General features: G+C 40.9%; 1 protein-coding gene across 4 annotated transcripts; it reads right to left on the bottom strand.

Annotated features, from left to right (window-relative positions):
- On the bottom strand, window positions 1–22,269 carry ZNF225 (zinc finger protein 225). 4 transcript variants are annotated; one of them, XM_034946194.3, is made up of 6 exons: window positions 22,033–22,269; window positions 21,388–21,553; window positions 19,759–19,841; window positions 17,285–17,411; window positions 17,025–17,117; window positions 1–6,859 (listed from the first exon to the last, which is right to left on the bottom strand). In XM_034946194.3, exons 3-6 carry the CDS (start codon window positions 19,771–19,773, stop codon window positions 4,974–4,976), a joined length of 2,121 nt encoding a protein of 706 aa, XP_034802085.1. In that variant the 5' UTR covers window positions 19,774–19,841; window positions 21,388–21,553; window positions 22,033–22,269; the 3' UTR covers window positions 1–4,973. The 4 variants fall into 4 exon arrangements, with proteins under 4 accessions (XP_034802085.1, XP_054960107.1, XP_008969049.1 ...); XM_055104132.2 differs by having other exon boundaries at window positions 21,739–22,168; XM_008970801.5 differs by lacking the exon at window positions 21,388–21,553 and having other exon boundaries at window positions 22,033–22,267.

Genomic DNA, 22,269 nt, shown 5'->3' with positions numbered 1-22,269 from the left:
TTTTGTCTGGGTGTCCTATGCATTTGAAAGAAAGGTAGGGAGTCTCTTACTATTATTGGAGAGCTGTATATTTCTCCCTTCAATTCTGTCAGTATTTACATTTTATATTTTGGAACTCTGATATTTGGTGCACATATGTTTATAACTGTTTCATCTTAGTGAAATGAACCTTTTAGCAATATTTAATGTCTCGTTTAACAGTTTTTGACTTAAAATCTAATTTATCTGTTAGTATAGCTACCTGTGCTGTTATTTTTTTTACATGGGATATCTTTTTCCATCATTTGCCTTTCACCTATGCATGTCATTAATTCTAATGTGCAGAGCATATAATTACATATTGTCTTTCAATCATTTTGACAAACTACATCTTTTTATTGGGGAGTTTCATTAATTTCACTTAAACTAATTATATATAGGTAAGGACTACCATTTTAAATTTTTTATATGTCTTATTGTGTTTTTGCCTCTCATTTCCTTCATTACAATTGTCCTTTGTGTTGAGTTCTTTTTTTGTGATAAATTTTGAATCACTTTTTTTTTTTTGAGATGTTGTCTCACTATGTCGCCCAGACTGGAGTGCAGTGGCACAATCTCAGCTTACTACAAGACCTCCACCTCCCGGGTTCAAGCAATTCTCCTGCCTCAACCTCCCGAGTAGCTGGGACTACAGGCACGCGCCACCATGCCCAACTAATTTTTTTTGTATTTTTAGCAGAGATGGGATTTCACCACGTTGGCCAGGATGGTCTCGATCTCTTGACCTCATGATCCGCCCGCCTTGGCCTCCCAAAGTGCTGGGATTACGGGCATGAGCCACCCTGCCTTGCCTTGAATCACTTCTTATTTTCTTTTGTGCATGTTTCATTGGTATTTTCTTTATAGTCACCAAAAGTATATGTAACATCCTAAAGTTATAACAGTCTTTTAAATTGATACCAACTTAACTTCAATCAGATATAAAAACCCTACTCCTTCACAGCTCTTTCCTTCCCGCACTGTTACTGATCTCATAGTACATCTTTACATAGCGTGTACTTATTTACATAGATTGGTAGTCATTTTTATGCATTTGTCTTTTACGTTGTATGGAAAATAAAAACTGGAATTACAAACTAAAATTACTATCATAATGTTGTTTGTATTGCTTCATGTAATTGCCTTTAGTATAGATCTTTATATTTTCATATGATTTCAAGTTATTGTCTAAAATCCTTTCATTTCAACTTGAAGGATTGATTCCCTTTATCAATTTTTTTTTTGAGATGGAGTCTCGCTGTGTTGCCCAGGCTGGAGTGCAGTGGCACAATCTCAGCTCAGTGCAACCTCCACCTCCCTGGTTCAAGCAATTCTTCTGCCTCAGCCTCCTGTGCAGCTGGGATTACAGGCGCCCACCACCACACCTGGCTAATTTTTATATTTTTAGTAAAGACAGGGTTTCACCATGTTGGCCATGCTGGTCTCAAACTCCTGGCCTCAAATGATCTGCCTGCCTCAGCCTCCCAACCTTTTCAATTCTTGAATAACTTGTCTACTGGCAATTCTCTCAGCTTTTGTTTTTCTGAAAAGTTATTAATTGATCTCTCATTTTGGAAGTATAGTTTTGCTGAATATAGAATCCTCAATATACCAGGTTTTTTTCCAGCACTTTAATACATCATCTGGCCTTGGAGGTTTGCTGAGAAGTCCACTGATGATCTTTTTTTTTTTTTTTTTTTTTCTTTTTTGAGACAGTCTCCCTCTGTCGCCCAGGCTGGAGTGCAGTGGCATGATCTCGGCTCACTGCAATCTCTGCCTTCCAGGTTCAAGTGATTCTCCTGTCTCAGCCTCCTGAGTAGCTGGCACTATAGGTGTACACCACCACGCCTGGCTAATTTTTGTATTTTTAGTAGACACAGTGTTTCACCGTGTTGGCTAGGCTGGTCTCAAACTCCTGACCTCAAGTGATCCACCTGCTTCAGCCTCCCAAAGTGCTGCGATTATACGCATGAGCCACTGTACCTGGCCAGAGCCATTGATGATATTATTGAGGATCTCTTGTACATGACAAGTCACTTTCATGCTGCTGCTTTCAAGATGTTCCTTGTCTTTTTGATTATAATGTGTCTCAGTGTGAGTCTCTTTGGATTTATCCTACTTGAAAACAAGAGTTCAGTCACTGCCAAAATGTGTGATTATTTCTCTTTTTGAGTACACAGTCACAGAAGTTCATGACCATAGGTCCTTATGGAGATCTCTGGGGAAAAAATTAGTGCTGTAAATTTTTTGCAATCTAGCAGGGTCCATCCTTATCCAGAACTGCCCTCCCCCCCCATCAAAGGAATTGTGGATTTGTAAAGTGGACATGTCTTGGAATTTATTTTTGGGCTGAGTCTGCATTAGAAGATTCAAGTTACACTTTGGTTCACTTGAAATAGAAACCTTCTACCTATATAGATTATGTAACAATTTAATAGACTTCTCATAAACTTACTTATTTTTTTGAGATGGAGACTCACTGTATCACCCAGGCAGGAGTACAGTGGCACGATTTTGGCTCACTACAACCTCCGCCTCCTAGGCTCAAGCGATTCTCCTGCCTCAGCCTCCTGAGTAGCTAGGATTGCAGGCGCACACCACCACACCTGGCATATTTTTTGTATTTTTAGTAGAGATGAGGTTTCACCACATTGGCTAGGCTGGTCTAAAACGCCGCCTCGGCCTCCCTAAATGCTGGAATTACAAGCGTGAGCCACCATGCCCATCCTCATCAATTTATTTATTATGTTATGGATAATAAGACCAACAAAGGAAGGTCAACTAACCTGACTTGAAGCCTCCCTCCTTTTTCAAATGCAGAGGAAGGATGATAATCTGTAATAATCCCCACCGATTGTGAAAATATACCCAAGTCAAAGTTATATTAGGGAACTCACCAGTGTCCACAAAAGAAAAAGGAAATCAAATCTGTGGTGAAAAATGGCAAAGAATATTAGCCCCACATAAGCTCAGGGTACTAGATATAGAACTAGGTATTTAATATTCAGTGTGGTTGGGAGAAACAGAAATATTAACAAGAAACACAATCAGTCCCACATGTTAACACCATGTTGTAACCAAGTTGATGATCCAGGACACACCAGAGAGCAGACATAGACCCTACCAAACTTTTAATAATTATAATAGGCAAGTATTTTCTGTTTAATCTGCTGAGTGTTCTGTTACAGTTACCTTGGAGATGAGCTATTCTGGTATCGGTGACAGTTAAAAACCAAAACACACAAAACAAAAAGAAGACTGCAGCCAACAGTTTTCTAGTACTATGTGCACAAAAAGTTAATATAACAGGCCTGAGACTGCAAATCTTAGAAAGGACTGCTTATAAGACTGGCCTTTAGCTGGTGTTAGGAAACACGGAGTTTGAGAGGGTTGCCACCATTCCATAACTGGTGGGCATGGTTCAAGTTATTCTGAACACTTGCTCCCCTTCTTGGAGTCTAGAATCTTGATATGTACCAGAGGGATGGTACCTACATGATTAGTCCCAATAAGAACCTTTGGTACGGGTTGATAATTAATTTCCATTGTAGACATTTCACAAGTACGATCACAATTCAATAGTGGAGGAATTGAGACCTGTTATTCCATGCACAAAGGATCTTTACAAATTTACATCTGATTCCCTCCAGATATTATCCAAGAACATTTTCCCTTTGCTGATTATTTGTATCCTGTCACTATAATATAGTCATGAGTACAACTATATTCTGAGTCCTCTTAGCAAATCATAGAATCTGGAGAGATTGTCTTAGGGACCTCCAACCCACTATGCAAATTGAGACAGCATGGATCTTCATAAAGTACCTAGCATCCTGAAAAGATACAGTCTAGAACATTAAGTATAAAAATCAAAGCTATCTCTAGTAGATTTGATTATAAAAATCAAATCTATCTCTAGAGATAGATTTTTCTGAAGAAAGCCTTTTAACCTAATGTACTCAAAATATCACCACGGTGTCTATGAATGGAATGGCACTCAATCCTGCTCTTTGTCCTAACTGGTTCCAGACTGTTAGAGGCCGCACTGCTGTCATGCTATTGTTCCCTACCCATACACACCTTTTCTTAAAATAATCTTTGTTGATTTTTTACATCCACATGTATACCCCTTGATTTCTATCTCCAGGATTTTTCCACTCCTTCACTTATGCTTAAAGCGAGCTCACATGCATTATGTATGAGGACAGCTGAAGACACTCACCAATTTTTCTCTATATTCAAACTAGACAATTTTTTTTTGAAAACCAATTTCCACAATCTTATTCCTTAATTTTGAGTCATGTCATACTATTATATGATACTTGGTACATATCCAAAGAAAAGGAAATCAGTATGTTCAAGTGTTATCTCCATCCCCCCATGTTTATTGCAGCACCATTCACGATAGCCAGGAAATAGGCCAAGGTATGTAATCAACCTAAGTGTCCACTGGATGAATGAATAAAGAAAATGGGGCAAATATACACATCAGAGTACTATTTAGCCATGAAAAACAACAAAATTCTATCACTCACAGCAAAGTGAATGAGACTTACAGGGCATTATATTAAGTGATATATGCCAGGCACAGAAAGATACATACCATATGTTCTCACACATATGTGGAAGCTCAAAAAGTTAACTTCATAGAAGTAGAGAGTAGAATAGTAGTTCTTAGAGGTGAGGAGGCAGGGTGGTAGCCAAAGGTTGGTTAATGAATACAGAAATACAGGCAGGTAGGAGGAATAAGTTCTAGTGTTTTACACCACTACAGGGTGACAGTAATTAACAATGTATTATTTTCAAATAGCTAGGACAGTGAATTTTAAGGGTTCCCAACACAAATAAATGATAAATGTTTGAGGTGATGGGTACGTTAATTACACTGATTTGATCATTACACATTGTATACTTGTATTAACTATCACACTGTACCCCATAAATGAGTACAACAGTTATGTGTCATTTAAAAATAATGACAAAAGCATATCAAGATTCAAGCGCCTCTTGTAGCGCTTCCCACAGTCCTCACATTTAGATGTTTTCTCTCCACTTTGGTCTCTTTGTTGGTCTTTAAGGCATGAACTGTGCACAATGCTCTTCCCACAGTCCTCACATTGAAGTAGTTTTTCTCTACTGTGGAGTCTCTGATGGGTTAGATGAGTTGAGGCCCATCTGAAGCTCTTTCCACACTTCTCACATTTGTATGGCTTTTCCCCAGTGTGAACCCTCTGATGGGAATGAAGCTGTGAATTCTCAGTAAATCTCTTCCCACACTCTTCACATTTGAATGGCTTTTCATCACCATGGAGTCTCTTATGATTCAAAATACTTGAGGCCCGGCTAAAGCTCTTCCCACATTCTTTACAATTATAAGGTCTCTCTCCGGTGTGGACCCTCTGGTGCATGTCAAGATTAAACTTACTGTTGAAGCCCTTCCCACACTCTTCACATTTGTATGGCTTTACTCCAGTGTGGACTCTGCGATGAGAATAAAGTTGTGAATTCTGAGTAAATCTTTTCCCACACTCTTCACATTTGAATGGTTTTTCTCCACTGTGGACTCTACGATGGGTATAAAGTTGTGAATTCTGAGTAAATCTTTTCCCACATTCTTCACATTTAAATGGTTTTTCTCCACTGTGGATTCTCTGATGATTCAAAAGACATGAGGCCCAGCCAAAGCTCTTCCCACATTCCTTACAATTATAGGGTTTCTCTCCTCTGTGGACCCTCTGATGAAAGTCAAGATCCAACCTCCTTTTGTAGCCTTTCCCACACTCCTCACATCTATATGGCTTTTCTCCACTGTGGGCTCTCTGGTGAGAATAACGTTGTGAATTTGTATAAAATCCCTTCCCACATTCTTCACATTTGAATGGTGTCTCTCCACTGTGGACTCGCACATGTCTTGAAAGACCTGAGGCCCATCTGAAGCTCTTTCCACATTCTTTACAATTATATGGCTTCTCCCCTGTGTGGTCTATCTGATGCTTATAAAGATCTTGCCTATAAATGAAGCGTTTTCCACATTCCTCACATTTGTACCGTTTCTCTCCTGTGTGGACCATGCGATGACTATTAAGTGCTGATTTCAGACCAAAGCTCTTACCACATGTATCACATCTGAATGGTTTCTCTCGCATGTGAACCATGGAATGCCTATTAAGATTTGCTCTACTACGGAAGCTCTTACAACATATATCACATTTGAATGGCTTCTCCCCAGTATGGATTCTTTGATGTTCCTGAAGCTGGGAATCATGAATGAAGGCCTTCCCACATTTCTCACAAATATGAGGTTTCACTCCTGTGTGTAATTTACGATGAACATAAAGTCCTGATCTACGACTAAAGCCTTTCCCACACTGCTCACATTTGAATGGTTTCTCTCCAGTGTGGATTCTCTGATGAATTTGCAGATGTGAGCTCTGATTGAATTCCTTACCACACACATCACAATTATAGAGTTTCTCCCCCATGTGAACTCTCTGATGAATACGAAGAGCTGAGCTATAACAGAAACTCTTTCCACATTCATCACATGTATGAGACTTCTCTCTTGACTGTAATTGTTGATGAAGATCAAGGACGGAGACATCACTAAAGGACTTTTTACATGTCCTACCCTCAGAAGGTTTCTGTCTTATGTGAATTATAGATAGTCCTGCATCAACCTGGCAGGGCATATCATCTTGTTTGGAGAACTGAAAGCTGTTTACCATGGAGTCTTGAAACCTGGTTAAGTCACTTGAAATTTGTTCCCAGGTTTGATGACTGAACAAGCCTTCATGTGTTCCTGATTCTGAAACAGTCTCCATCTCCGTTTGGATCTTGCCTCCTACAATGACACAGAATTAAGAGATGTAGGCAAGTAAAGCTTTTATTCAGTGTTATCAAGATTTCATACTTAGGACATAGGCTGAAATTTTAATAAATACAGGGAATGTTCAGATTGTATTTTCCTTTTTTTTTTTTTTTTTTTTCGAGATGGAGTCTCGCTCTGTCCCCCAGGCTGGAGTGCAGTGGTGTGATCTCCACTCACTGCAAGCTCCACCTCCTGGGTTGTTCACACCATTCTCCTGCCTCAGCCTCCTCAGTAGCTGGGACTACAGGCGCCCGCCACCACGCCCAGCTAATTTTTTGTATTCTTAGTACAGACGGGTTTTCACTGTGTTAGCCAGGATGGTCTCGATCTCCTGACCTTGTGATCCGCCCTCCTCAGCCTCCCAAAGTGCTGGGATTACAGGCGTAAGCCACTGCGCCCAGCCCTGTATTTTCCTTTTTTTAAGAGAGTGTCTCCCTCTGTCACCCAGGCTGGAGTGCAGGGAGACAATCATGGCTCACTGCAGCCTTGACCTCCTGGGCTCAAGTGATCCTCCCACCTCTGCCTCCTGAGTAGCTAGGACTACAGGCACATACCACCATAACTAGCTAATTTTTACACTTTTTGTAGAGACAAGGTCTTGCTATGTTGCCAAGGCTGGTCTTGAACTCCTGGCCACAAGTGATACTCCGATTTTGGCCTCCCAAAGTGCTGGGATTACAGGCTTGAGCCACTGTGCCCAGCCAATGTGTTTTCCAAGTACACTATGGACTCTGGTTTGCATGAGACCAATTCAGAACCACACCAAGTGTCATATGTGAAATACTTGGTAGAAATAAAACTTTGCATGGTAAATTATGTAACTAATAAATTATGTAAACAGTGAAATATGAATCAAATGTGAACTTTAAGGAGAAGCCATAACATCATCAAAACTTTGTATATTTTAGTTTGTATTGTATATCCTTATGAAGTAAAGAAATTATCCTAAGTCACAAAGAGGCCTGGGTGATGTCCTCAGCATCTGAGAGGCAATCTCTCAGTCCTTAAAATGTCATGCCTTAGGAGAGTGTCTTTGTTTGCCTGGAGGTAGTAGGTCTAGTAAGTCACTCTGGACGGTGTAATACTATGATTTAGGATTATGGGTGGCCACACCTATGAGGAGAACGTGGTGCTCACTCTGTGAGAAAGACCAACAATGTGATTTATGGTGAGGCTTTAGGTCATGTGGAATCAGTCAACCAGGAGACTGAGACTACTCATACGGGAAAGAAATCAACCAATAATGGCTATGTAATTAACAGACAACGATTACTCTGAATACCAGGGCTCAGGAAAGCTTCCCTGATAGGCTCTCCTCCCGTCTAATGTCACACCTTAATCTTGGGGATGTAATGCATCCTGATTTCATGGGGAGAGTACAATACAAAGTTCCATTTGATACTTCCCTGGACTGTCTCTTACTTGATTTTTCTCCTAATTGTAATATGCATCTTTCCCCTATAAAAACCCATAATTTTAAGAATATGGAACATGAAGGTAATTTGGGGAAACCACTGAATTTGTCATTGGTATGCAGTGACGGCAGTCTTCTGTGAGCTGTCACTTTAAACTTTGTAATTGGTTAAGCTCATCACAATACTAAATATGAAATACCTAGGAGTATTTATGTCTACATTTTCAGAGTATTCCTGCACAAGAATTTTTGCAGAACATGTATAATCTCATTTGTCTGTACTGATATGAACAATAACTTGGTTACCTGAAATAGAAAAGGATCAGAAACCTTCAGTTTTGATGGGAATCTGAAAGGCTGGACCTGACAGAAATACACAAAGGGGGATGCTCCTGATGAGACAATGAAAGTTGGTAAGATCACCTGGGATGAAAAGAACGCCTATGGGAGCTGGGTGAGGCCTATGACCGCCAGCCTTCCCCTACTTCCCAGACAATTTGCATGACTCAGCAGAGGCAGCCATAATCCTCCTAGGTACACAACTCCAGTAACCTGGGAACCTCACCCACATCCCCTACAGCAGCCACAGCAAGACCCACCCAAGGAGAGTCTAAGCTCAGACACACCTAGCCCTCCCCCTCCCTGATGGTCCTTCCCTACTCCCCCTGGTAGCTGAAGACAAAGGGCATATAATCTTGGGAGTTCTAGGGCCTCATCCACCTCTGGCTCCTCTCCATACTACCACAGCTGATGCTCTCTGGAAAGTGCCACCTCCTGGAGGGAGACCAACCAGCACAAAAATAAAGCATTAAACCACCAAAGCTAAGAAACCTCACGGAGTCCATTGCACACCCCCACCACCTCCACTGGAACAGGCGTTGATATCTATGGTTGAGAGACCCACAGACAGTTCATATCACAGGACTCTGTGCAGACAGCCCCCAGTACCAGCCCAGAGCTGGGTAGACTTGCTGGGTAGCTAAACCCAGAATAGAGACAACAATCACAGCAGTTTGGCTCACAGGAGGCCACATCCATAGGAAAAGGGGGAGAGTACTACATCAAGGGAACACCCTGTGGGACAAAAGAATCTGAACAACAGCCTTCAGCCCTAGACCTTACCTCTGACAGAGCCTACCCAAATGAGAAGGAACCAGAAAACCAACTCTGGTAATATGACAAAACAAGGCACTTTAACATCCACCAAAATATCACACTAGTTCACCAGCAATGGATCCAAACCAAGAAGAAATCCCTGATTTACCTGAAAAGGAATTCAGGAGGTTAGTTATTAAGCTAATCAGGGAGGCACCAGAGAAAGGTGAAGCCCAGCACAAGGAAATCCAAAAAATGATACAATAAGTGAAGGGAGAAATATTCAAGGAAATAGATAGCTTAAATAAAAAAAAATAAAAAATTCAGGAAACACTGGACACACTTATAGCAATGCAAAATGCTCTGGAAAGTCTCAGCAATAGAATTGAACAAGTAGAAGAAAGAAATTCAGAGCTTGAAGACAAGTTCTTCGAATTAACCCAATCCAACAAAGACAAAGAAAAAAGAATACGAAAATATGAACAAAGCCTCAAAGAAGTATGGGATTATGTTAAATGACCAAACCTAAGAATAATCAGTGTTCCTGAGGAAGAAGAGAATTCTAAAAGCTTGGAAAACATATTTGGGGAAATAATCGAGGAAAACTTGCCCAGCCTTGCTAGACACCTAGACAACCAAATACAAGAAGCACAAAGAGCACTTTGGAAATTAATTGCAAAAAGATCATTGCCTAGGCACATTGTCATCAGGTTATCCAAAGTTAAGACGAAGGAAAGAATCTTAAGAGCTGTGAGACAGAAGCACCAGGTAACCTATAAAGGAAAACCTATCAGATTAACAGCAGATTCCTCAACAGAAACCCTACAAGCTAGAAGAGATTGGGGCCCTATCTTCAGCCTCCTTAAACAAAACAATTATCAGCCAAGAATTTCGTATCCACCAAAACTAAGCATCATATATGAACGGAAGATACAGTCTTTTTCAGACAAATGCTGACAGAATTTGCCACTACCAAGCCACCACTACAAGAACTGCTAAAAGGAGCTCTAAATCTTGAAACAAATCCTGGAAACACATCAAAACAGAACCTCTTTAAAGCATAAATCACACAGGACCTATACAACAAAAACACATATTAAAAAGCAAAAACAAAAAAATACAAAAACCAAAGTACACAGGCAACAAATAGCAAGATGAATGCAACGGCACCTCACATCTCAATACTAACATTGAATGTAAATGGCCTAAATGCTCCACTTAAAAGATACAGAACTGCAGAATGGATATGAGCTCACCAACCAACCATCTGCTGCCTTCAGGTGACTCACCTAACATGTAAGGAGTCATATAAACTTAAAGTAAAAAGGTGGAAAAGGCATTTTATGCAAATGGACACCAAAAATGAGCAGGGGTAGCTATTCTGATATCAGACAAAACAAACTTTAAAGCAACAGCAGTTAAAAGAGACAGAGGGACATTATATAATGTAAAAGGCCTTGTCCAACAGGAAAATATCATAATCCTAAACATATATGCACCTAACACTGGAACTCCCAAATTTATAAAACAATTACTAATAGACCTAAGAAATGTGGTAGACAGCAACACAATAATAGTGGGGGACTTCAAGACCCCACTGACAGCATCAGACAGGTCATCAAGAAAGAAAGTCAACAAAGAAACAAAGAATTTAAACTATATCTTGCAACAAATGGACTTAACAGATATATACAGAACATTTCATCCAATAACCACAGAATACACACACTATTCAACAGCATATGGAACTTTCTCCAAGAGAGACCATATGATAGGCCATAAAACGAGCCTCAATTAATTTAAGAAAACTGAAATTATATCAAGCACTCTCTCAGACCACAGTGGAATAAAACTGGAAATCAACTCCAAGAGGAACCTTCAAAACCATGCAAATACATGGAAATTAAATAATCTGCTCCTGAATGACCATTGGGTCAAAAATGAAATCAAGATAGAAATTAAAAAATTATTCAAACTGAAAGACAATAATGACACAACCTATGAAAACCTCTGGGATACAGCTAAGATGGTGCTAAGAGGAAAGTTCATAGCCCTAAATGCCTACATCAAAAAGACTGAAAGAGCACAAACTTAAATTCTAAGATCACACCTCAAGGAACTAGAGAAACAAGAACAAACCAAACCCAAACCCAGCAGAAGAAAGGAAAGAACCAAGATCAGAGCAGAAATAAATGAAATTGAAACAAAACAAAACAAAACAAAACAAAAAATACAAAAGATAAATGAAACAAAAAGCTGGTTTTTTGAAAAGATAAATAAAATTGATAGGCCATTAGCAAGATTACCCAAGAAAATAAGCGAGAAAATCCAAATAACCTCACTAAGAAATGAAACAGGAGATATTACAACTGACACCACTGCAATACAAAAGATCATTCTAGGCTACTGTGAACACCTTTACACACATAAACTAGAAAACCTGGAAGAGGTGGATAAATTCCTGGAAAAATGCAACCCTCCTGGCTTAAATCAGGAAAAATTAGATATCCTGAACAGACCAATAACAAGCCATGAGATTGAAATGGTAATTTAAAAATTACAAACAAAAAAAGTCCAGGACCAGATGGATTCCCAGCAGAATTCCACCAGACACTCAAAGAAGAATTGATACCAATTCTTTTGACGCTATTTCACAAGATAGAGAAAGAAGGAACCCTTCCTAATTCATTCTAGGAAACCAGCATCACCCTAATACCAAAACCAGGAAAGAACATAATCAAAAAAGAAAACTACAGACCGATATCCTTGATGAACATTGATGCTAAAATCCTTAATAAAATACTAGGTAACTTAATCCAACAACATATCAAAAAGATAATCCATCATGATCAAATGGGTTTCATGCCAGGGATGCAGGGATGGTTTAACATACCCAAGTCAATAAATGTGATACACCACATAAACAGAATTAAAAATGAAAATCACTTGATCATCTCAATAGATGTAGAAAAAGCATCTGACAAAATCCAGCAACGCTGTATGATTAAAACTCTCACAAAATCAGCATACAAAGGACATACCTCAATGTAATAAAAGCCGTCTATGACAAACCCACAGCAAACATAACACTAAATAGGGAAAAGTTGAAAGCATTCCCTCTGAGAACTGGAACAAGACAAGAACATCTGCTCTCACCACTTCTCAACATAGTACTGGAAGTCCTAGCCAGAGCAATCAGACAAGAGAAAGAAATAAGGGGCACCCAAATTGGTAAAGAGGAAGTCAAACTGTCACTGTTCGCTAATGATATGATCATCTACATTGAAAATCCTAAAGACTCCTCCAGAAAGCTCCTGGAACTGATAAAATAATTCAGCAAAGTTTCTGGATACAAGATTAATGTACACAAATCAGTAGCTCTTCTACACACCACCAGCAACCAAGCAGAGAATCAAATCAAGAACCCAACCCCTATTATAATAGTTGCAAAAAAAATCAAATACTCAGGAATATACCTAACCAAGGAGTCAAAAGACCTCTACAAGGAAAACTACAGAATGCTGCTGAAAGAAATCATACATGACACAAACAAATGGAAACACATCTCATGCTCATGGATGGGTGCAATCAATATTATGAAAATGACCATACTGCTAAAAGCAATCTACAAATTAAATGCAATCCCTATCAAAACATCACCATCATTCTTCATAGAATTAGAAAAAAAATGCTAAAATTCATATGGAACCAAAAAAGAGCTCGCAGAGCCAAAGCAAGACTAAAGCAAAAAGAACAAATCTGGAGGCATCACACTAACTGATTTCAAACTATACTATAAGACCATAGTCACCAAAACAGCATGGTACTGGTATAAAAATAGGCACATAGACCAAAGGAACAGAATAGAGAACCCAGAAATAAACCCAAATCCTTACAGCCAATTGATCTTCGACAAAGCAAACAAAAACATAAAGTGGGGGAAAGGACACCCTTTTCAACAAATGATGCTGGGATAATTGGCTAGCCACATGTAGGAGAATGAAACTGGATCTTCATCCCTCACCTTATACAAAAATCAATTCAAGATAGATTAAGGACTCAAATCTAAGACCTGAAACTATAAAAATTCTAGAAGGTAACATTAGAAAAATCCTTCTAGACATTGGCTTAGGCAAGGATTTCATGATCAAGAACACAAAAATAAATGCAATAAAAACAAAGATAAATAATTGGGACCTAATTAAACTAAAGAGCTTTTGCACAGCAAAAGGAACAGTCACCAGAATAAACAGACAACCCACAGAGTGGGAGAATATCTTTATAATCTGTACATCTGACAAAGGACTAATATCCAGAATCTACAACAAACTCAAACAAATCAGTAAGAAAAAAACCAAACAACCCCATCAAAAAGTGGGCTAAGAACATGAATAGACAATTTTCAAAAGAAGATATAGATGGCCAACAAACATATTTTAAAAAGCTCAAAATCACTAATGATCAGGGAAATGCAAATCAAAACCACAATGCGATACCACCTTACTCCTGCAAGAATGGCCATAATCAAAAATCAAAAAAACAGTAGATGTTGGCATGGATGTGGTGTTCAGGGAACACTTCTGCACTGCTGGTGGGAATGTAAACTAGTACAGCCACTATGGAAAACAATGTGGAAATTCCTTAAAGAACTAAAAGTAGAACTACCATTTGATCCAGCAATCCCACTACTGGGTATCTATCCAGAGGAAAAGAAGTCATTACACGAAAAAGATACTTGCACAGGCATGTTTACAGCAGCACAATTCAAAATTGCAAAATCGTGGAACCAACACAAATGCCCATCAATCAACGAGTGAATAAAGAAAACTGTGGTATTATATATGATGGAATACTACTCAGCCATAAAAAGGAATGAATTAATAGCATTTGCAGCAACCTGGATGAGACTGGAGACTATTATTCTAAGTGAAGTAACTCAGGAATGGAAAACCAAACATCATATATTCTCACTGATATGTGGGAGCTAACCTACGAGGATGCAAAGGCATAAGAATGAGACAATGGCCTGTAATCCCAGCACTTTGGGAGGCCGAGGCGGGTGGATCACGAGGTCAGGAGATCGAGACCATCCTGGCTAACTCGGTAAAACCCGTATCTACTAAAAATATTTTAAAAATTAGCAGGGCATCGTGGCAGGCGCCTGTAGTCCCAGCTACTTGGGAGGCTGAGGCAGAAGAATGGGGTGAACCTGGGAGGCGGAGCCTGCAGTGAGCCGAGATGGCACCACTGCACTCCAGCCTGGGCAACAGAGCGAGACTCTGTTTAAAAAAAAAAAAAAAAAGAGAAATGGACTTTGGGGACTTGCAGGAAAGAGTGGGAGGAGGGCGAGAGACAAAAGACTACAAATATGGTGCAGCGTATACTGCTCGGGTGATGAGCGCACCAAATTCTCACAAATCACTAAAGAACTTATGTAACCAAATATCACCTATACCCCAATAACTTATGGAAAATTTTTAAAAAATAAAAATAAAAACATAAAGCTCCAAGACAAGTCAGAGAGAAGGCATAATACTCAGTGTGGCCATAAAAAGAACACTTAGAAGTTTCCATGGGATGTAGGTGAACTGCACATATCTAAAAATAGTATCCCAACAAGGAATCCTAAGAAAGTTCTAATTAGATAGGCAGCCATCAAAAGACAGAAACATGTTCTGCAATAGCTCTCATTCACTCTAGTTTGTGTATCACTTATTAGCTATCTATCTCCATGATTCCTGGAGACACTGAAGTTCCCCTCATCCATTAATTTATTTATCAGGATAACAAATAATTAGATACCTGCCATGTAGCAGAACAATACCTTCTAGCCTGTGAATAGACAGCCATGAGCAAAACAGCTAAAATTCATCCTCTTAGACATCACATTCCTGGGGGTAAAAGTGACAGGTAAACAGAAATATATAAGACACAGTGCAAGACAGCACAAGAAGAAAAAAATAGAGCAGTGTTTTGTTTGTTTTTTTGAGACACAGTCTTACTTTGTCACCAAGGCTGGAGTGCGGTGGCTCCAGCTCGGCTCACTGCAACCTCCGCTTCCTGGGTTCAAGTGATTCTCCTGCCTCAGCCTCCCGAGTAGCTGAGACTACAGGCACACACTACCACGCCTGGCAAATTTTGTATTTTTAGTAGAGATGGGATTTCACCATGTTGGCCAGGCTGGTCTCGAACTCCTGACCTCAGTGATCCACCCACCTTGGTCTCTGAAAATAGTGGGATTACAGGCGTGAGCTACCGCGCCTGGCCTAGAATAGTATTTTAAATAGGGTGGTTGGAAATGGCCTCTCTAAAACTGAACAGAGACTTGAAAATGCTTAAAGGAGAAGCCAGAAAGTTTTGAGGTGAAAGAGTATTCTGATCAGAGAGAAAAGCAAGTAAGGGCTCTGAGGCAGAAGCTTCAGTAGTAGACAGAACAATGATTCATAAAAGATGTCCACATCCAGTACCCAAGACCTATGAACATGTTATATTACACAGCAAGGGGGACTGGGATTGCAGATGCAATTAAGGTCACTAATCAGCTAACAAGAAAGTGAGGTCATTGTGAATCATCCAGGGGTAACCAACACAATTACAAGGAACCTGAAAGGCAGGAGAGAGAGGCATAAGAAGAGTGGCAGAGTGAGCATGACTATGGAAGAAGGGTCAGAAATGCAAAGTAGCTGCCTTTGAAGATGGAGGAAGGGAAACAAGAGCCAAGGAGTGCCTAGAGACTGGTAAACCAAAATAAAGGCTTCTCCTCAAGAGCATCCAGAAAGAAACAAACACCTACAGACAGCTTGATAATTGTCCGGTGAGACGTGTCAGACTTCAGGCCTAAAGAACAGAAAGATAATAAATTTTTGTTGTTTAGTCGACTAAATGTGTGGTCATTGGTTACTACAACAGGCAATACAGTGTCCTTGGCAGGTCGGAGAAACGGTAGGGAGGACAACGTGGCTGGAAGGACAAGGCAAAAGGGAGACGACAGGAGATGTAGTCAGAGAGGTGGTGGGGGATGAAAAGCAGATCACATGGTCTCTAAAAGGCACTTAAAACACTTGCAACTTAAGTAAACATAAGAAGCCAGCCGGGCGCGGTGGCTCACGCCTGTAATCCCAGCACTTTGGGAGGCCAAGGCGGGCAGATCACGAGGTCAGGAGATCGAGACCATCCTGGCTAACACGGTGAAACCCCGTCTCTACTAAAAATACAAAAAATTAGCTGGGCGTGGTGGTGGGCATCTGTAGTCCCAGCTACTCAGGAGGCTGAGGCAGGAGAATGGCGTGAACCCGGGAAGCAGAGCTTGCAGTCAGCCGAGATTGCACCACTGCACTCCAGCCTGGGCGACACAGCGAGACTCCATCTCAAAACAAAAAAAAAGAAGCCAGAAAGGCTTTTGAGCCGAGGAATGGCAGTCTGACTTTCCTAAGAAATACATTGGCTGCCATGAGGAAAACAGATGTCAGGGTGGGAAAAGTGGGAGCAGGGAAACCAGCCGAAAGTCAGCTGTAATAATTCAGGAAAGAGGTCTGGCCATTTAGACCAGGACAACAGAGCTGGGCAACAGACAGAAGTAAAACAGACGGGAGAGTCATGCACAAGGACACAGAGTTGCTTGCTTCTTACCTAAATTCCCTTCTCTTTGGGTTGCTATCTCCATCATCCAAAACTTTTCTTCCTTTAGGAAGTAGAAAGTATCTCTGTGGAGTGATTGATGCCCTGTGAATGTGAAAAGTCATGTGCTTAGTGCCAATATATCCTAGAAAAAAATCTAAGTAAAATTTACTAGAAACTTAGGTTCCCAATGCACACTCAAACTTGAACACTCTAGGATACAAAGCCACTCCTGGTCCTGATGTTCCCTTACAAAGGGTGCCTGTCCTCACCCACTGAGAGCAGGTTCCTGAAGTTCTCCAGCATCACTTCTCGGTACAGTTTCCTCTGGGCAAGGTCCAGCAGCCTCAGCTCCTCCTCAGTGAAGACCACAGCCACGTCCTTGAAGGTCACTGCCTCCTACAGCATCGAACATATGCAACCTCAGTCTCATGACCAATGACTACTAAGAGAGGGGTGGCACTGAGCAGACAGAGGGGAGGAATGAGAAGCTGTTTTGGATCTTGAGAGACATAGGTCAACACACAGACTTCCTTTTTTATTATTTTATTTTTTTTATTTATTTATTTTGAGACAGTCTTGCTCTGTTGCCCGGGCTGGAGTGCAGTGGCGTGATCTTGGCTCACTGCAACCTCCGATTCCCAGGTTCAAGTGATCCTCCCGCCTCAGCCTCCCAAGTAGCTGGGATTACAGGTGCCTGCCACCATGCCTGGCTAATTTTTGTATTTTTAATAGAGATGGGGTTTCACCACATTGGCCAGGCTGGTCTCAAACTCCTGACCTCAGGTGATCCGCCTGCCTCGGCCTCCCAAAGTGCTGGGATTACAGGCATGAGCCACTGCGCCCAGCCAACTCATAGATTTCCTATTCATTCTGTCTGTATCCTGATAATGATGGATTTTCCTGAGCTCCACCAGAAGTGCAATGATGGAAAAGACCTCCTGTAGGTTTACTTTGTGCACTTACTGAGTCTCCTTGTAAGTAACCCTGTAGGACTCTAAATGCAGCATCCTGGGCTGCACGTATATAGGTTTCAATGAATCTTGCCAACTGCCCCAGTAACATTTAACAATTCAGTCCCACTCTCGTCTGATAATTCCCATTGTTCTCTCTCATACTTGAACCCTGAATGTTATCATTTTTCTTTAATATCTGCCACCAAACTAACAAAGCTTGTGGTAACCTGTGTGGGACAGCTATACAGTACATCCTGTGTACTCTCAAGGCATAAACTACATACATTGATTACAGCATTGATCTATGATCTGCAGACAGTGTGCCTAAAAGCACATCCCAAGGCTCTGTGCCTTCCTGGTCACATGACCTTGGACAAGTTCACCTATTTACTCCCTCTCTAATAATTTTCATATTATAGTTTTTTCAATGATTAAACAAGGAAATACGTGCAGCATTGGGAAAGTTGATCAGTGCAGACTAAATACCTAATAAACACTAGCTTTTTAAAATTATGTTTTATTATTATTGTCATTGTTGCCATCTATTTTATCTCATTTCATGTCTGCATAGTATTCCAAAGAATTGATAATCTATTTTTATCTACTCTAAATAATCTTTAATTTTATATATGCTCATTAATACCAATCCTGTAAAAAAAAAACATTTTGGGTAGATTTTACTACTGTTTATTTAAAATAATTTTAAATGAAAATTAAAATGTCAATAAATAGGCATATTTAAAATTGTGATCATATAATATCAGGTCTCAATTTTTTACCAAACCCTAATCTTTCAAGAGGATACATGTACACTGATTTGTCTTACCATAACCAAGAGCAGGTTATCAATTTTCCCATGATTTTTGTAATCATATTAGGAAGAATTTAACAGTCTCACTTATTTGATTATAAATAATACCATCACCTTTTCAAATATTTATTGGCCATCTCAATTTCTCCTTTTAAACTTGCCTGTTAATGTCTTTTATTCACATTCCTTTGGATTTTCTTTTTCTATTCTGTACATAAGATTCTTATTTTGGATTTTATCTTTTTCAAATATACAAGTAGTGAATATTTTCGCTCTAGGCTGTTATATTTTCTGGTAACATTGTGTGAGGTACCCTTTACCATACTGAAAGTAAAGATTTTCTATCATGACTATGGTTATCACTGTCCTTGGGTGCCTGGAGCACTGGGTGCATCTGAGTAGGTGTCACGTCAGGAAGAAAGAAGATTACCCCAAAATGGTGCCTGGGAGGAGCAGTGCCACCTGTGGACGCTGGCTCTCATGTTGGCACAACACAACAGGCTATAACTGCTTAACTGCTGCTTCACACAAGGATTATTGGAGGTGTTCACACGGGAAGAGCTAGATTCTGTTTGTCCCATGCTATATCTCTGTTGTACTCCCTAAGTCTTCCCAAGACTGAGAAGAACCTGTGAGAATATGAGTAGTGAGAAGAAATACGGCCGGGCACGGTGGCTCACGTCTGCAATTCCAGCACTTTGGGAGGCTAAGACAGGCAGATCACCTGAGGTCAGGAGTTTGAGACCAGCCTGGCCAAGATGATGAAACCCCGTCTCTACTAAAAATACAAAAATTATCTGGGTGTGGTGGTGTGTGCCTGTAGTCCCAGCTACTCGGGAGGCTGAAGCAGGAGAATCACTTGAACTACGGAGGTGGAGGTTGCAATGAGCCAAAATCAGGCCACTGCACTCCAGCCTTGGCGACAGAACAAGTCTCCATAAAATAAATTTTAACAGCAAGAGAGGCAAGCTCTACTCACCTTCAACGTGGTCATTTTTCCTCCTATTTCAGGGAATATTCAGAGTCCTGAGTGATACAGTGCGAGGGAAAGCAGAATCCTGCCTGGAAAGTACCAGGGAAGGCAGAAAAAGAGACATGAAAGTGTGGCCAGGGATGCCATCCACCAACACGAATGTGTATTGTAAATTAACACATGAATGTTCACAACAGCATCGTTCATAGTAACCCAAAACTGCACACCAACAAATTCCCTCCTATGCGTACATGGATAGACAAATTGTGGCCTATCCATACAATGGAATCTTATTTGGAAATTAAAAGGAATGAAGTACTGATTCATGCTACAACACGCATGAACTTTGGAAACATGATGCTAAGTGAAAGAAGCCAGTCACATAGGAAGGCCCACATATTGCATGATCCTATATCTATGAAATTCCAGAGTAGGCAAGTGTATATAACGAGAAAGTAGGTAGGTGGTCTCTGCATATTTGAGGTGACAAAGAGGATTAACTATAAGTGAGCACAAGGAGCCTTAATGGGGGATGAAAATTATTTAAACTGAATTATGGTGATGTTTATTCCACTCCACAAAGTTCCTAAAAATCATTAAAGTGTACATACGAAATGGGTAGTTTCTATGATATGTAGACTACACCTCAATAAAGTTGGACAAAGCATTGGTAATTGTTCATCCACATGTCATTTAACTTAATAAGACTGGATTCTGGATCTACACTGATAGAATCTTTATAGTTGAATGAATGAATAAGCAAATGAAGGAGAAGGGAGAGTTCACCTTTACAGTAGAATGTGCACTAATAAATGTATTTCTCCTTACAAAATTTTATTTAACTAAAAAATTAGGGAGTGTATATTGAGAGCAACTTGAATCTGTGTTCCTGGGGTAAAAAAAAAAATTCAAAATAATTTTACAATGCGGAAATCTGACAAACATGACTTTAGCCAAGTGAACAAAGTTGAGATCACCAATGAAGTGACAAACTGACATATGGCCCCTGTTATGTTGCAATAAGAAATTTACCACTTCAGGCTGGACACGGTGGCTCATGCCTGTAATCCCACACTTTGGGAGGCCAAGGCGGTTGAATCACCTGAGGTCAGGAGTCTGAGACCAGCCTGGCCAACATGGTGAAACCCCGTCTCTACTAAAAATACAAAAATTAGCCGGATGTGGTGGCAGGCACCTGTAATCCCAGCTACTTGGGAGGCTGAGGGAGGAGAATAGCTTGAACCCAGGAGGTGGAGGTTGCAATGAGCTGAGATCGTGCCATGCACTACAGACTGGGCGACAAGAGCGAAACTCCGTCTCAAGAAAAAAAAAGAGAGAGAGAGATTTACCACTTCTGTGGTATTCCAGCAAAAAATGCATAATTTGAAGTTAAACGTGAAATACATCAGAAAAACTCCAAATGAACATCTTTGACCAAAATAACTTCGTCTATACTCTTCAAAAATAACAAGGATAAAATATCAAGAAAAAAAGATGAAAGCTATGCTATCTTTCAAGATTAAAGACTAGAAAAACATGACAACTGAAAGCAACACCCATGCCCGAAGACACATCCTATACACTCTCGGTTGGGGTGAGCATCTCTGTCAAAGAAAAAAGCCAAGGATCACTCACGTAGAGCTTTGCCCTCAGAAGCCAAGAAGTCCCTCCCTGCAGCTCTTTTTGGAAAGGTCGGGCTGGGTAAGGAGAAGGCTGTGAAACACTCTGACCGTGGTCGCCGTGCCCCATAAAAGTTAACTGCTCCTCTCCCCTCCTGGAAGTGGATGCAACCCTCGCCTTCCTAAAAGAGAGGTCAGAAGGCGTCCGGGATCACCCAGCGTCTTGCAGGGATCAGGGAGAAGGGCCGGTGCCCCTGCAGCTGGAGTTTCACCCCACCCGGGGACCTGACAGGCTTCGTGGGAAATTAACAAGAGACCACCAGTCACCAAGTGACAGGGGCTGCTTTAAGGCTCTCATTTGTGTTACCGCTTTCAGTTCCCAAAACGATTCTATTAGGATGGTCCTAAACTCCCCATCTTAAAGAACTGTAACGGAAGACCCAAGGAGATTAAGTAACATCCCAACGTTTTATCGCGAGGAAGTGGCCACGCGCGTGGGGTGCAGGGAGGCGGAGTGGGCGAGCTCAGAGCCCCGGAGACCCTAAAACCAGGCGAGACGCGACCCGACCAAGTCCCAAACACCCCGGGGACGCGAGGAGAGCCCCAAGCCCAAGAAGGCTCCACTGACGAGAACGAAAACAGCGGCCCCGCTCCGCCAAACCTCTGCTCTCCGACGAGGTTTCTTTTCCCCTAATTCGATCACCAGTTCGTTAAGGATCCAATGCGTAGGTCCAGGAATTTCAGAAGGGTCTCGCAGAACTGACCCAAACTACCAGGGACAAAACTGCAGCAACCTCACAGTAACGGAGCGGAAGTGGCCCGCTACTCCCCTGAGTGTCTGGACTCCACTTCCCAGAATTCCTGAGACAAACTGACCGCGACGACCCCGAGCGTCTGG

The sequence above is a fragment of the Pan paniscus genome, chromosome 20 (genome assembly GCF_029289425.2).
Source record: "Pan paniscus chromosome 20, NHGRI_mPanPan1-v2.0_pri, whole genome shotgun sequence".
NCBI classification, from domain to species: Eukaryota; Metazoa; Chordata; class Mammalia; order Primates; family Hominidae; genus Pan; species Pan paniscus.
This window is presented reverse-complemented; position numbering and strand designations above follow the sequence as displayed.

Excerpts from the sequence above, each read along its gene's own strand:
- ZNF225 (XM_034946194.3), bottom strand. Across the intron at positions 17,118-17,284 it reads CAGGAACCTGCTCTCAGTGG|GGCATCAATCACTCCACAGA; the intron begins GTGAGGACAGGC and ends TCACATTCACAG. Across the intron at positions 6,860-17,024 it reads CCAAAGAGAAGGGAATTTAG|GAGGCAAGATCCAAACGGAG; the intron begins GTAAGAAGCAAG and ends GTGTCATTGTAG.